We start from the raw sequence: 16,702 nt of genomic DNA, 5'->3' as shown, positions 1-16,702 counted from the left end.
TTGTTCATTTATATTTCTTTGCTCTCTTTTTAAACTACTAGCATGGAAACAATTCTTTTGAAGCTTTCTGGACCCTCACCAGCTTTAACTTGGCTTTTCATCTTTTCATCCTAGACTTTTCTTAAAATGAGATTATAATTCCTTCAGGAAAAAGAATCTGCCTTTTGCATGCACAGGGTGACCTGAGCACATGTGTACTAAAGGCTTATGAATGAAATAGTAGATCTCAGTGAGTATTAATTTTAAAACTGTAGAATTAGCAGCATAATTCTCCTGAGAAAATGTTTCTACCCCTTCCCCTACTTCTTTAAATAAACCCACATGCTATGTGTTTCTGGTGGATATTTAATATGTCCCTAACTCCGTGCCTATTCTTAGGATTGATAACATCTTTTCCTTTCTTTTTTTTTTTTTTTTTCTTGGTAAATCCACTATGTGAGTTTCCAGGAATTCACTATTTAGTTTCATTCTTATTGGTGTGGCATTATCTCTGTTGCCATGCTTCTTTGTCACACGCACTTTAATTTCACAATGGTACCTTCTCAGCTATTTTTTCTTCAGTGGCTTCCATGAGAATTCTTGAGTTGAAACACTTTCTGTGTATCTGACCTTCTTCTCTCTTCTCTCTCATGACCGCCCATCTTGACTGACTTATAATATCAGGGGTTTCACTGAACAGCTGTATCCCTGTGACAACACGCCAGTCTCATAGCCATGATACGCGGCCAGCTTTTACTCTGAAGACCGTCGTGGATGCCGTAACCAAGACCTGAGGCGTCCCGTAGCTTCTAAATCACTGCAGTGAGGACGAGGGGAGCACATTTTCAAAATCTCCTGCGTAAGGGTTATCATGTGAGGAAAAACCTATTCCATCTTACAACGGGCTCTTTATTTTCAGTTGGCTGTTGAGTTTATTTTGCAGATCTGCCTGAAGGGAAGGGACCTAGATTTTAAAGGACAGGCACTGATCTAAGTCACCTTGGATGGTTGGGATCAACTGAGCAGACAGAAGAGGGCATTTATGTCTCATCACCACATGGGTCCAACTTCTATAGTGGGAACCAACTTGCAGACTTGGAAGGGTAGCTTCCTGTGTTCCTGGGAGAAAGGCGAGCAGATGTCTCACGCATGGCCACGTGGTGGAAGAAAAACGACTCTGAATATCTTACGGCACCACGGTGTCTGGCCTGCGGGCTGGAGGCAGTTTTGCACCTCCGCCTGAGTTCCAGACTTGTCAGGTGGCGTGTTGGGTATACAACATCTCTGAGCAAAGAGATCTGGCTGTTGAGTAAACCTGAACTGCTGCTGACGTGCGTGCACAGACAGGCAGGAGGTAGAAATGAGCTGGCAGTTGATGCCTCGAGGCCCTCACAGTCGAGGAGGCGGTGTGCTTGGCACTGTCCTGTCGCGGACAGAAGAAGCTGGCGGTGATGCTCTGTCACCACCCCCAGCTCCGCGGCCGCTTCAGAAATTGGAAGTTGGGACCAGAATTGCTAATATCTTGATTCCTTAGGAACACATGCAAGAGAAAAGTTGGGAGAGAAAAGGGACCCATTTTAATTAGGGTCACATACCCAGTAACCGCCTAAGCGGACTAATAAACAGAATACGACTTCTTTGGCGTGAGACGATGAGTAGGAAGCAGAAAGGACCAGCTGTTCTCTACCTGGATGGGTTCACCAGTAACAGGATTCATGACTTCTTTCGCAGAAAGCCGCATCCCCAAGGCGAAGTTGGCTACTCTCTGGGCGTGGCTCCCGATAGGCACCGGAACACCCCCGACCACCATATAAGCGTCTCCTATTGTTTCCACCTGAAAGGGGGGAATAGAGGGGACTCAGTTTTCTTAATGCACTAAATACTTTTGTCATTTTCCATCAATCGACAGAAGAACCACAGGAAAGCTGTGGTTATTTGCTAGGGGTGCGAGGAGCATGGGACAAAGGCGGGAAGAAAAATGACTGGAAACAACCAGGAAGGAACCAAAAGGGCTTTCGGCTTTGGGTGGAGATCAGTCTCAGAAGACAAAGTTCTTGGGGTCGTCAAATGACGCTGTGAATCGGATCCTCGTTACTCAGGTTAGACCTGCTGCTGAACGGTAGGAGTGGTCTTCTCGGAGAAGACAGTATGCCCCGCAAAGGCCACCTGAGCACTGGGTGTTATAAAAGGATTCCTGAAGAATTAAAATCCCCAAATACCTCCAATTCCTTTGTAGCTCTTCCTCCCACGCGCAGCCAGATCAATGTCAAACCCCAGGCAGTGAGGCGAGAGGGCAAGGAAGCCCCACCACAGCCACAGGGACACCCCTGCAGCAGCGGGCACGCAGGTGCTTACTTTGTAGACGTCGTGGACGCTGGTTAGCCTGTCAAACTTGGAGTACATTGAATTTAGCATATTCACTATCTGGATAGGTTCGCAGGCGGCACAGATGGTGGTGAATGTCACCACATCGCTGAAGAGAATCGTGCAGGTCTTAAATTCTCCTGCAACATAAACTGGGTGTCAGTGATAGCCAAGGGTGTAGAATAATTCTATTCTGGATTCCAAGTGCCCTTTGGGAACCAAATCTGACTCTGCCTGGGAGAAGACGGCCAGATGCCCATCACTTCACCATCCCTGCCATGCTGGTCAGCCTGCTGGCAGAATCACAAACCACGAAGCCAATGGGGTGCCCTCCCACAGGAGCGCCTGGTCTAGTGGAGGAGACAGAGTGCAAACAAATAGTACGATGAGCAGAGTGCTGTGGGGTGACAGGAAGGGACTGGGTGGGCTCTGGCTCACAGAGAAGCCCCTGGCAGGTGGGCCTGGGCAGACCCTGAACTATGGGAGACCCAGGATCAGGGCTGACAAGCTGGTCACCATGTGCGGGGAAGCTGCCACAGCCTCTGCACATCCTCCTGACTCAGCGGCTGCTTCTACCCTCACCCAGTTCTTGCTAATTTCCATTTAGCAGCCAGATGATCTGCCCAAGTCAGACCCCTGCTCTTCTGACCCAAACCGCCCCCGACTTCCATCACACTCGGTAAAACACAAAATCCTTACCGTGGCCTCTAAGGTCCCCCTCTGTCCCCATTGCCTCTGACCCCGTGTCTCCCTGCCCTCCCTCTGGCTGACTCTGCTCCGGCCACGCTGCCTCCTAGGGGTTCCTCCACCTCGGTGGTACCTCCTGCTCCTAAGTGCCTCAGCTTCACGTTGCCTCCCCTTGGCTCTTGCTCTGCCGTCCTTGAGGAATGGCTCATCCCGCCCCCTTGTATTTTCTGAAATTCAGTGTCAAGACCCAAGCTAAGTTCCACACACTCCACACCAGACTTCACAACCACCTCCACCCCCCCGTCTTCATTTTCTGACATCTAAATAGCAATTTCCATGCCAGCTATGTTTCCACAGTAACTTACATGGTGCGAAAAGTATGAATTTTGGTTATATGGACTTCTAATGGTTTTTTACCCATGAATGGGAGAGAATGTTAATTTGCTCAGCTCCTACAGCTAAAACACCTTCACAGAAATGTTCCAAAAATGAAATAAGCCATATGTAAAATACCTAACATCCTGACAGTAATTTTCCTTCGTGCACGTTAGTTTCCTTCCTTCAGCCTCTCCGACCCCCATTAATTTACTCTGTATGTAACTGTCAAACCCCAAAGACAACGAGCTCCTCTGGGTCCCCAGGACCTGGGACAGCACCCTGGCACTCAGATGGCCATGTGTGTCTGGTAAAAGAACACTCGCCAAGGACAAATGGAGAGCGAGTCCAGCGGGAACGTGGCGCTCCTCCCTCGAGAAATAGCTCGTTTTCCCTGAACGGTCCTTGGAGACACCCCATGATTTACTTAATGTGCAAGTGGATCATAGCCAGTTATAGGGGAGAACCCTATCCAGGGTCACTAAGCAGAGAGGCCAGCGTCAGGACCCAGTTTTAAATTTAATAGCCAAACCCACAGCATATGGAAGTTCCCAGGCCAGGGACTGAATCCTAGCTGTGGCAACTGCTGGTTCTCTTAACGCACTGCACCCAGCAAGAGATCAAACTTGTGCCTCTGCAGCAACCCCAGCCACAGCAGTCAGATTCTTAACCCACTGTGCCATAGCAGGAACTCCTAAGTTCTTAAAGCATGTAACATGTGCAAGTCATTGATAGGAGTTTTTATTTAGCCCATATTATGGGGCCTGTATTTTTACTATTTTCAATATACAGAGAAGAAAATCGAGGCTATGCAACTTAAGTACTTAGCCCAAGGCCACTTTCCTAACAAGTGACAGAGCCAGAATCCAAACCCAGATCTGCCTGGTTTCAGAGCCGATGCCCCTCACCGCCAAGAGACACTGCCTCCTGCCCAGTGGCTGCTGTGAAGGGCAGGGCATGGCTCACCTGCAGCCACCTTCCTGCCCTCCTTCAGCTGGTTGGCCACGTGTTTGGGCAGCATGGCGTACAGCAAGGCTTCTGTTTTCTTCTTCTCTATGGCCAGGTGCTTGGAGAGGACCCGCAGCTCCTCCTTCTTCCTCTCCAGCTGGTTGGACAGCTCCATCTCTGCCAGGCGCTGCTGGTTCAGGAGGATGAGGTCCCTGGTGGTGTCGTGGGGGGCGATGTCGGAGAGGTGCATCTGACGCTCCTCCAGCTCACGCAGGCTGCGGAGCTTGGGGGAGCACAGGTACACCATGCACCGTGTGGACTCCATCCAGATCATCTGGCCTTTTCCCCATGGAGAGAAACGGACAAAACATCATGTCACCAGCAGGCAGTGACACAGCGCACCAGACCATCACCCGCACAACGCACAGCCTTCTCCAGGGCATGTCCCATTCCCTCCCTTCTGGCTGAATGCCATGAAAAGTTATCCAGACTGTCTCCACGGACTCCCCGCCCCCTCTCTCCAAAACAGCACACTCTATGGCTGCTTTTCTTTTTTCCCCATTTCGTAAAAGTATAGTTGACTTAGAATGTCATGTCAATTTCTGCTGTGCAGCCAAGTAACCCAGTCATATATATTTTTTTCTCAAACCATCTTCCATCATGGTCTAACCCAAGAGACTGGATGTAGTTCCGTGTGCTATACAGTAGGATCTCATTGCTTATCCTTTGTAAATGTAACCATTTGCAACTACCAACCCAACTCTCAGACCATCCCTCTCCTTCTCCCTCCCCCTTGGCAACCACAAGTCTGTGAGTCTGTTTCATAGAATATTTTACGTTCCATGTGTAAGTGATATCATACGGCATTTGTCTTTCTCTTTCTGACTTTGAGAATTTCTCCGCTTCAATCCATGTTGCTCCAAATGGCATTACTTTGCTTTTTTAAGACTGAGTAGTATTCCATTGTTTATATGTACCACCTCCTCTTAATCCATTCATCTGTCAATGGATATTTAGGTTATTTTCATAAATCCACAGCTGCCTTTCTTGCTCTTCATGGCCTCCAAACAACCTCCCCTAACACAAGTCTATCTTTTCCTCATTCAGCCTGTCTGTTTTTAGAGACTCTTAGGTGAACCCTCCTTCCTGGAATCTCTCTTCTGGGGACTCTCCTGACACTGCTTTTACTCAGATTCCCGCTACCTCCTCCAACTTGCTGTCTAGGACTCTGACTTGTTCCTTAGATGCTGCTATTCCCCAGGTTGTGTTACTTTAGCATTCCTCACCTGCACCCCACTCCATGCTGACAGTCAATCTGAATTTACAAGGAATCCTTGCTCCCTGGACTCAAGATGCGTATTACTTTTCAAAATGTTTATAATCGGAGTTCCCATTGTGGCTCAGTGGTTAATGAATCTCACTAGGAACCATGAGGTTGCGGGTTCAATCCCTGGCCTCATTCTTTGGGTTAAGGATCCGGCATTGCCATGAGCTGTGGTGTAGGTTGCAGACTCAGATCCTGAGTGGCTGTGGTTGTGGTGTGGGCTGGCAGCTACAGCTCCGATTAGACCCCTAGCCTGGGAACCTCCATATGCTATGGGTGCAGCCCTAGGAAAGGGGAGAAGACAAAAGTTAATGATCTTATAAAAGCCGTAGCCATTCACTCCAAAAAAAGGAAAAAAGTGAGAGAAAATAATCACCCATAATCATAGATAATGACAATACTTTAAGGTAAACATTTTTACCAGAAAAATGGGATTATCAGAATTTTGTCATCTGAATTTTTCATGTATACTCTAGGTGTTAATGGGGATGTGCATTATTGTGCTAGCTACCTTCATGACTACTGTATTTCACTTCAGGAATAAGCTGCCATTGATTATATCTTTTTATTGTTCAACATTGCATTGAACAAGTTTGAAGCATGTCATTGTGCATAAGTGTGGCTGTTAAAGGACATATTCTCAGACAAAAATGCTCATTTTAAAGATTTAAAAATATATATTGCCAAATTGCCCTCTAAATGGGGATGATTTCCATTCCAACAACGACTTTTTAAATTACTATTAGGTAATACATGGATGTCTGCTAAAGAACCCACTGCAAATCTCATTAATTTTATTACATGCGTTTTTAGTTCCTACCATGAGCCAACCACACTGTTCTAGGCGTGGAGGATACAGCAGAGACTCAACCTGACAAAGCTGCCCTCTTTTCTTAGGCAACTGGGTCACGAAGCTGTGATTAAGCAAGAAAGCTAGTAATTACCCAAATGTTTTTCTACCCCTACCTCTAGTCACCAATTTCTCTCTCCAGGATCTCCTGAATCTGTTCCCCAATCACTACTCCAGAGCCCCTGGTAGACTGCATTCAGCACCCAAAAGGTTTGACCTGCTCCCCAGAGGCAGCCACCCCCCTCAACCTTCCACACTGACTTCCCTGCACTGGTCCATCCTTCACATGTGTCCAGAAGGATAATTCTAAATCTCCAACCTGATCACGGTAGATACTTAAACATGTTTCCCACTACATCAGAGCTCAGTCTCCCATCACTCCCTGCTACGAAGCACGCAGGTTCCCAGAACGTTTCATCTTCCTCTCCGATGTCTCTATGGCTCTGCCTGCATTTATGCATAAAACACCTAATAGTCTAATAGAAAGCTCAAAATATGTGCCCCCTTATGCCACATCCAGAAATTAACTCAAAATAGATCAAAGATATAAGAACTAAAACTTCTAGAAGAAAACACTGGAGAAAAGCTTCATGACACCAGATTTGGCAGTGATTTCTGGGACATGACACCAAAACACAGGCAGCAACAAAAACAGGTAAACTGAACTTCATCAAAATTGAAGACTTCTGTGAATCAATAGAGGGGAAAAGGCAATTCACAGAGTGGGAGAAAAGATTTGCAACTCATAAGGGGTTAATATCCAGAATAAATGAGATCCTACAACAACAACAAAAACCTGATTGAAAAGCAAGCAAAGGATTTGAATAGATACTTCTACAAAGATCTACAAGTGGCCAAAAAGCACATGAAAGATGCCCCACATGACTAATCATGAGGGAAATGCAAATTAAAACCACAGTGAGATGCTGCTTCACACCCATTAGGATACCTACTGTCAAAACAGGATAACAAATGTTCATGAGGATGTGGAGAAATTAGAACCCTTGTTGACTATTGGGAATGTAAAATGGTGCAGCAGCTATGGAAAATAGTATGGCAGTCACTCAATAAACTAAAAAGAGAATGACGCTATGATCCAGCAATTCCTCTTTGGGATATAGGCTCAAATGTCTCAGTGAAACACTGGTGCTCCCATCTTCATAGCAGCATTTACTCCCAATGGCCAAAAAGTGGAAGCAATGCAAACGTACACTGGCAGATGAATGGACAAGTACAGTGTAGTGTATACATCCAGCGGAATCCTCTAATACACTGATAACTCAGCCTTAAGAAGGAAGGACATTCTGACAAATGCTACACCATGGATAAACTTTGTGACTGTCTTCAAAGGACCAACACTGTATGGCTCCACTTCTCTGAGGCACCTAATTCAGTCAGATTGAGAGACAAAGCAGAACGGTGCCTGCCAGGGGCTGGGGGAGGGGAAAATGAGGAGCTGGTGTTTAATGGGCATAGCGCTTCAGTCTGGCAGGCTGATAAAGTTCCGCAGATGGATGGTGGTGAGGATGGCACAAGAACATGAATGTACTTGTCACTCCTGAACCCAAAAATGGTTAAAATGAAATGGAAACAAAACCAAAATGTGGGCCCTATGAAGAGTAGGTCAGATGATCCTGTTGCTACAGAAAGGGCAGGTCATCACATGAATACAAACAGTCCCATCTGCCTTCTAGACATTTGGGTAACAGAGGCCAGGATGTCCTCATCACAGGAAGATAATTGGAGCACTTACGTCTAAAGCAGACATAGTTGAGGACAGAGCCGGACAGACCAGGTCAAGTGGGGTGGGGGGACACTGCTCTCGATCTCGTCCCCCACTTTTATCCATCTTTGGCAGAGGAGATGAGAAAGCCCTTCTTCCCTCGCTGTCCAACCTCCCGGCCGCGGGGAGCGGGGGAGGGGCGGGTCCTACCTCGGAGCTTGAGCGGCGGCCGGCTCCTCCCTGCTTCCGGCAACCTTTCCCCTCGCGCCTTCAGGACAAACGGGCTGTTGATGAACTGGCAGATGCTGAAAATGTCGAAGGCGACTGGGGGATGGACGATGGAGAAGTACGTGTCTAATCGAATCTTCGGGGTTCGGAGTCCCGGGATGTACTTCTGAATATTCACTCCGGCTTGTTTGACCCGCAGCTACCGCGGAGGGGACACACGAGTGTGAGACCGTGGAAGAGACAGCAACCTGCACCTTGCACTCTCCCCTGGACATAGCGTCTGGCTGTGCCCTGTGACTCACCGGGGGGAAGGGCCAGCCATGGAATACATGCCTATTTTTCGTTTTTGTTTTTTTGCTATTTCTTTGGGCCGCTCCCGCGGCATATGGAGGTTCCCAGGCTAGGGGTCAAATTGGAGCTGTAGCCACCGGCCTACGCCAGAGCCACAGCAACACGGGATCCGAGCCGCGTCTGCAACCTACACCACAGCTCACGGCAACCCCAGATCCTTAACCCACTGAGCAAGGGCAGGGACCGAACCCGCAACCTCATGGTTCCTAGTCGGATTCGTTAACCACTGCGCCATGACGGGAACTCCAACATGCCTATTTTTAAAATCAAATCTGCAAGAAACCTCCAAAAGGGCAAAGCGCCCGGGAGTGCCCAGTGGTGCAGCATTTCTCCAACAATAGAGCGGTTAAAGCTGTCAGTGGGCATGACAGTCCTTCCCTTGCTTGAGTCCTGTCTTTCTGTCATGGGCTCTGGCTCTGTCCGTCTCTCTTGGGAATTAATGAGTACAAACTAGAATATCCGATAGCTTGGATCTGACATCCAGGCCTGGGTGAAGAAGTCTGTCAAGAAGGGCGACAGACTGTTGTCTTCAAGGGACACACAGAAGGAGAAAAACAAAATGCGTGTCCTTCCCATAAAAAGTCCAATGTCAGCCCAGGCTGCCCAGGAGTGTTCAATTGACCTTCGTTCTGTCAAGCTATAGACATCAGTCTAACCTGATGGAATAAGTGTCAATAAACTTACTGTTTCTATGCCCAAAATTTAAAAAGAAAAGGAGTGTTTGAGTCGATCAGAATTTTAAATATTAACAGTAACGACAATATCATCCTCAGGACATTGGGAAAAGCCATAGAGAACATAGCTCCATAGTTCCTTAGCGGTTTCATATCAGGGTGTGTGATTTCCTCTGAGATCATAAATTCTCTGCAAGCAGAGATGCCCCTCAAGGAAACATCATCGAATCTGTGTCCAGCATCCACTGGCAGGTGATGTTAACACCTCCACATAAACATCTGAGAAAATCACAACCGCTGATGCCTGTTGACAATTTTTGGACCACACTTAGTTTGCCTGACTGCCCTTGAAATGCGTTCATGATGAATTCAGTTGACACATCTTATCCAACGACATTGATAATGACCACACTCAGGCCACCATCCATCACACCTCCCACAGAAGAGTGGCATCCATGGGCACAGGTCTGTCCCCCACCTTCAAGATACAGAAGGAGAAGCTTGGTGGAACGGAGCCATCCAGGGTGGCCACAAGGATGAGGCGTGGTCACATTTAGAAGTCCACCCTGCCACTGCTACTGTGTTCTTTTGTCTCTGGGTGCAGTGATTTTAGAGTCAAACCCTTTTTCTCTAACGGGGAACTCCCTCAAGCCCTAGCTAGTTCAAACCGCTTGGCACTGCTCCCTTCCAAACCCATCAAAAAGAGGTGGCATTCTGGTCTCTGGAGGATGCTGCATTGAAAAGGAAGGCAGTGGTCCTGGCAGGCTAAGTCCTAGTCTCCCAAACCCTGGGTCCTCCACGGGGACGAGAAAGTCCCCACCAGCCCCTGAAGGCGACACAACAGACTGCCCTCCCAGAGGGTCCCCAGCCGAGGCTACAGAGGGAAAGGCCTAGTCCTAGTCTCCCAAACCCTGGGTCCTCCACGGGGACGAGGAAGTCCCCACCAGCCCCTGAAGGCAACACAACAGACTGCCCTCCCAGCGGGTCCCCAGCCGAGGCTACAGAGGGAAAGGCCTCTTACTGACGCATCAAACACAAGGTGGAAGGGGAAAGCATTGCAGAAAGTTCTCTCTTCAATCCAAAGCCGCTCCGGATAAATCGGTTCAAAGGTGTTCCTGAGATGCCCTGGGTGGAGGAAAAGGAGACCTGTGAACAGGCAGCTCAGGCCACCAACCCACAAGTGTCCCAAATGTTTCCCAGGCAAAGCGCGGTCCCTGAGCTTGAGCACAAACTCCCTCGGCGTCTCCAGATGGCCACGGCGATTCTTCTTCCAAATTAAAACAAACAGAAAACATGCTACCAGGTTGAGAAGCCCCCCCCCCCCCCGCCCCCTGCCAAGTTTCTGCCCGGCCGCTGAAGAGCTGCTGGGCCAATTGAGTGTGTCTCGCTGTGAAAACAGGGCCCGCATTGAAACGCTGACAGCCAGACAATGAGCTCGCCGAGCAGAGCGTGCGCGCCCGGCCCCGCGTCAGGGACATTTGCCATGGAGCTTTGGAGACTGACAGTTTTGGGTGGCACATGAAAATGTAACCAACAGCCCTATTTGGCAGGAGGTAGGGATTCGAAATGGAGCCTTTTTGATATGAAAATCTCCTAGACAAAGGATGTCAATTGCATGTTTGACTTGCTTGCCATGGCTGGAGGGACTCAAAATGCAGTCCTTTGAGCCCTGCAGACCTGCCCCCAGACACATGTCATCATGACCCAGGGGGCATGACAGGGCGTTCCCAGTGGGCCAGAGCCCCAACTATGACCCGAGTCCTAGGTACCGATCATGAAAGCAGCTCAGGGCCACAGGGGCACCTTTGAGAGCCTGGTGCCTTCATCTCGCAGATGGAAGACCGAGGACTTTATTCACGGGGATCAGGCTCCCCACGGACAGAGCCAGCAATCTGCTTGCCTGGCTCTTGATTCAGTGTCCTTCACACGCCTGGACACCAGAATTCTTATCCCTAGACTTCCAGGCCAGAAATGCATGCCAGCCCAGAAGGCCTGAGGAGCTGTGCAAAACTCACTCTTCTTCCTAATATGCCGCTCAAACTCCTTCTCAACACAGTCGGCAGCAGGGGCCCATTCCCGTCCCCTCGCAGCGGCATCCCCTGATGACAGCGGAGACTGCGGCTCTGTGTCACCCCCAGCACAAGTCGAAGGGCAGAAAGGAAGGCAAGCTGCAGTCTGATATTTTAAAGTTAAAAACCATGCCTGCCAAACCTCAGACATCAGTGACACCCTAATTATTGAGGACTTTGCCCAATCGGGTGCACAGAGCTGACTTCCTGCTTTGAGGGTCAAGGTTGGGAGAAGGGCCCACTCACTTTTTCCAAACATGACAATGCGTCTCACAACTTCCCAGCGGGACTTCTTCACAGGGCAAACGGAGACACTCAAATACTTCTCTTTCATCCGAAGGAAAGCTGCCTCCAGCGCCTGCAGATGGTGGGAAGGAAGCAGAGATGTCTGGTCACGTGACTGGAGATGCCTGAGCCCCATTTGCGGTAAAGGGGGCAGAGGAACAGTGAGGTCACTCAAGGTCAATTTTAGCAAGACGTCATCAGCCCCAAGGTTGTTACCCAATTAATTCTCATGCTGTTTCTCCACCAAAGACAGTAAGAACTTTACAAAATCTCAGGAGGGGGCTGGCAGGAAAATCATGCAGGAACAGCTTCTCTCCCTGTAGTTGAAGATTGTGTAGTGAACAGACGCTGAGGTGGGCTTTGAGTGCTCTGTGATATAATAAACACTGCTCCGGGAATCGGAGACCTCCGTGGACACAGCCGTGTACCTAATAGACGCGGCATGTAAACAGATAATGTCACTCTGCAGGCTGCTATGGAGACAGCCAACCAGGCTTGCGAGCTGATTCCAGACCCCAGACTGGCCCCGGCTGCAGAAGTGGGCAGTGACGACTTGAAAGTGGGCCTTTCAAGGTCCTTTCACATCATATGAGAATTGCAAAATAAGCCGCCAGATGACTTGACTTTCAAGGCCTAAATGTATCAAGCTAAAGTCCAATCCAGAGAGCCTCCTGATTCTTAGCCAAATGGCCTTACCCCAGTGGTTCTCAACCAACAGTGACTTTGTCTCCTACCCTGGGGATACTTAGCAATGCCTGGAGACATTTTTGATTGTCCCAGCTGGGGCGGGGGAGAGTTGGGTGCTGCTAGCATCTAATGAGTAGACAAGGGATGCCGTTAACATGCGCACGTCAGCCTATCATCGCAGAGATTATCTGGTCCAAAATGTCAACAGTGCTGACGGTGAGAAACCCTGCCCGACTCCCTTACTCCAGGGATTGATTTCTTTGCATATTGTTCCAAGACTGGTTGCTCCGCCAGGAGGAACTGTGCTTTCTGCAGACACAGCAAACCCTGTACCTCTTGGTCTCTCTGGCTGTCCTTTGGCTTTGCCCTTCTCATCTGTCTGTGTGACTTCTGTACAATCAAAAACACAACGTGCTCCTTCTTTGCTGTCCTCTCCTCCTCCTGATGCACGTCAAGGATCTCCAAGGTCACATCAACGTCAAAGAAGTCTTTGGCCACAGCCTCAATGATACCTGCAGCAGAAGGATACCTACGGGTGAGGGGTGGCAATAGGCAGCTGTGGCAGCAAAAGACACAAAATAATCAATCAAGTTCTACAACTTTGGACAAACATTTCAGAATTCACCAAGCCCAGGCTCTGCATCAAGACAGGCAGCTTATGACAAATGAAGAGATTAAAAAGAAATAACTTAAAGGCAGAGACTTACAGAACTAGATACTAAATATATCCCTGCCTCTTTGATTTCTAGTTTAGCACCTATTTATTTTTTTCAGGAAGGCATTCAATTCATTAAACTCTGGAGGTAGCATAAGTAAAATTCAATTGTCAAAGCCTTAAAGAATCGTGTTTTTATAAGTGGTCCCCTGGGAATCTATCCCAGGCTTCTAATCTGAAACACGGGGAAAGCGCGCATGAAGATTCTCATGAGAGCACGGTCTGCAATAGCAAAAGAATGGTATCAACTCAAAGTTCAATGATAGGGGACTAGTTAATCACAATACAGAAAATGATGAGTCATTCACTATGGGGGTTTTATAGACTCTGAAAGCATGAAAGGATGCTTTTTCTATAATGCTGAATGCAAAAAAAGATAAAAAAAATACATGCAGAATTATCACAACTATGTAAAAACTCACATATGTTGAACGAAAAATGAAAATTATTCCTTCTCCCAGTTCTTTGGAAACATTTTAAGGCTCAAAGCTTTGGGAGTAATGGTCAAGAGAACAAAAAGTCAGGCTATGCAAGAGATGGAACCTCGACTTCCTACCCATAGCCAGCTATTACTCATTCTTGGGAATTTGTGGGGAAAGACATCCTTACTCTGGAGACCTCACAGCTCTGGGTCAGGTTAAACCAACCACATGCATACCTGGCACGATGTGGCATAGACCACTTCTGTCAGAGTAGTAATGGAGAAGCATCTTCTCATCGGCTGCTCTCTCCACTCGGAACGATGGTGCATTCATCTCCTTATTAAAAGACATAGCACGTTATCCCCAGCAGATGTATAATTTAGCTTTTGAGACTTTGTGAAACAACAGTACTTATTCAATACATCACACAGGACGGTAGCCCGGAGCCCCCTCCAATCACATGAAAATAAAATCTCTCACAGCTTCTACGTCTGTAAGTCAGGAATTTTGTATCATAGCTAATCCCCCAACCAACTCTATATGGCAAGTATTAGCTCCATTGTAAAGAGGAGGAAACTGAGGGTCAGGGAATCTCAGGATAGGCTCATGGCAGAGAAACATCAACCTCAAGTGAGCCTTTCCACCAGCGCTCACTTCTGCCTACACCCCAGCGGGTGACTGACTGCCCCACTTAGCCTGTGACCAAGCGACCATGAGCATATTCAGTCTGAAAAGTCAGAGGCTCAGAGGACTTGGCAAGTGGAGAAAAGCTCATCTCTTATTCTGGAAGGATGATGCCGTCTGTCATGTGACATTGCACATCTGGAAAAGCAAGGATGCATCAGAAGAGATCATCTATCTCCAGAAATAAATGTTGGCATCCAAGCATGTACCATTTCATGGTAGATTATGTCAGGAAATGAGGATAAAGACTTTGCCTGGGGAAATCCCAGAGAGAAGCACATTTCTCACTCAGTTGATTAGCAGGCAGCTTAGCACCCTGGTTCTAACCTTTTGGTCTGAGTGAGAAGAAATTAAGGAGGAAGGTTTCTTCCAAAAATGTTGGTTCTCTACCAAAGTGGCAGTGGTAGTTGGGTTTTGGGGGAGGGTTGGAGAGGGGAATCAGTTAAAATGAAGGTTTTTTTCAAGTACTGATCTTTCCAAAAGCATATAAAGTATATATTTGTGTGTTTACATTTTGACTGAATCTAAAGATTTGAGGCAGCTCATAGAAAAAACATAAAACAAAACTTACTTCAAAAAATTCTATCCAAACCCTACATAGCGAAAAGAAGAATGACAAAAGAGTACAAAAGAGCTAAAATTAAAATCCACAAGCTTTTACTACCATCTCCACTCTCACGTCTCACCCAGCCTAGGCTACCTCCAGACACACTTCTCAAAGTTTATGCTTTTAATGCTTCTGATCAGTGTCTCCAACCCTCTAAATAATAAGATTCTACTTTTTATTTAAATTGAAATAAGGTTTGATAAAAGGGGCATCAGGACAATGGGAAAACAATGAGAAGCCAACCAGAGCATGGTCTTTGGAGCCAGACACACCTGGGGTTGGGTCTCGGCTCAACGACCACCATCTGGGCAACTGGGGACAGTTACCTGACCTTTCTGGACTTCAGTTTCCCCATCTGTATGATGGAAAAAATAAGAATGCCTAATCTTAGGGGTAAGAGGATAAGTCAATGTTTTTCTGTAGCCCAACATCTGTCTCATAATTGGCATTTAAATGAAAGCTAAAAAATAACAAGATTAAAGGCACAACTAAAACCAGAAATGCATGCAAGCCTTAAAGCACTGCCACATTATTCGGGATAGACATGAAGAGAAAATCAGCTTTATCTAACTGTATGTTTGCCTAGAGAAAATCTACCACCTTTTGCTCAGGAGAAGGCATAATCTAGCTATTGGGTATCATTGCATGTATTTTATTTCAGCTTGTAAATGATATTTATATATAATCTCATTATATGAAAAATGTCCTCACTGACCCCAGAGAAGCTCTAGTCTATTGCTTCTCCAGCACTGGTTTTAGCATATGAAGGAATGACTATCAGAGTGAGGTTAGCAGGACTGGGTATAAAAACAATGGACTTGGGACTTCAGAACCTTTATTCTTATCATATCCCTAAGAATGAAGTAATATGGTGAGAACTATCTCTGTAACATAAAAAATAGTTCAGACTTTTATTTAATGGATGGAAGAATATTAGTATCTTTTCTTTAACTGTGACTTAAAATATTGGCCCAATTTTCCAATGAAAGATGTGATATTTAAAAATACCATGGAAAAGTATTTAAGGGGCTTAATTGTATTTCTTTTCATACTAGTTGTAGGGCTTTAGCTAAGCAATGGAAAAGGAAGTTGCCATGTGAATTTTTGTAATTTTAAAACTGGCCATATAGAAAAAAGAGAAGAAAAATAAAGTTATTAATTATGGAATGCCTTTTCTGGAATGATTACAATGCTAGACTTCTTCATGTTGTTGCTTTTTAATCTACACATCACTATGGGAAAACATTTTTTTCCTATTCCTTTTTGTTTGTGTCCCCAATGCCTAAAAACTGCTTGGCCCAGAATAGGTCCTCAATACATGTTTATTAAATAAGTGGAAAAAAAAAAAAATGAGGTCCAGAGAGTGCAAGTAGCTTGCCCAAGATCACACAGCTAGGATGTTGCAGAGCTGATCAGACAGCATGGTAGGCCCCTCTGACCCCATAACCAAGGCCCCCTTCACTCCCTCTCTTCCTCAGTAGTTCAGTTGATAACAGGACAGCCTGGAATGGTCATCCTACTTGAAGTCAACAAGTCTCTGAGGCTTGCTTGCATTCCTTAACTGAAAAATGGAGAAAATAACCATTTTCCCATTTAACACCTAGAAGGTACATCATAGTTCAAGAGGCACTTCACATCCATAAACCTCTTTTCTCCTTGTGACAATCCTTCAAGGGTAGTTAGGAGCACTCAGTATAGAAATGGTGAAGAAAGAGCTTAGCAAACTGTAA

At 46.7% G+C, this 16,702-nt stretch overlaps 1 protein-coding gene across 7 annotated transcripts in view; it reads right to left on the bottom strand.

Annotated features, from left to right (window-relative positions):
* The window catches only part of LOC100625149 (guanylate cyclase soluble subunit beta-2), a 65,774-nt gene that overhangs the window by 17,385 nt on the left and 31,687 nt on the right, over positions 1 to 16,702 (bottom strand). For 6 of the 7 annotated variants that reach the window (XR_014819355.1, XM_084981607.1, XM_084981609.1 and 3 more), the window contains 8 exons: positions 13,918 to 14,017; positions 12,878 to 13,056; positions 11,819 to 11,930; positions 10,525 to 10,628; positions 8,461 to 8,677; positions 4,372 to 4,692; positions 2,335 to 2,483; positions 1,667 to 1,813 (listed from right to left, as the gene is read on the bottom strand). Coding sequence is in view for 6 of the 7 variants with exons in the window: in XM_084981607.1 (XP_084837733.1) it covers positions 1,667 to 1,813; positions 2,335 to 2,483; positions 4,372 to 4,692; positions 8,461 to 8,677; positions 10,525 to 10,628; positions 11,819 to 11,930; positions 12,878 to 13,056; positions 13,918 to 14,017 (1,329 nt within the window). In the remaining variant the exon portion in view is untranslated. Of the gene's footprint in view, positions 1 to 1,666; positions 1,814 to 2,334; positions 2,484 to 4,371; positions 4,693 to 8,460; positions 8,678 to 10,524; positions 10,629 to 11,818; positions 11,931 to 12,073; positions 12,220 to 12,877; positions 13,057 to 13,917; positions 14,018 to 16,702 lie in introns of those variants that run through there. The other variant, XM_084981612.1, reaches the window with a different exon arrangement.

Source organism: Sus scrofa, chromosome 11 (assembly GCF_054392235.1).
Source record: "Sus scrofa isolate SSC_HxYL_T2T_F1_AM1 chromosome 11, Sscrofa_HxYL_maternal_Yorkshire_Landrace_v2.0, whole genome shotgun sequence".
Taxonomy (NCBI): domain Eukaryota; kingdom Metazoa; phylum Chordata; class Mammalia; order Artiodactyla; family Suidae; genus Sus; species Sus scrofa.
This window is presented reverse-complemented; position numbering and strand designations above follow the sequence as displayed.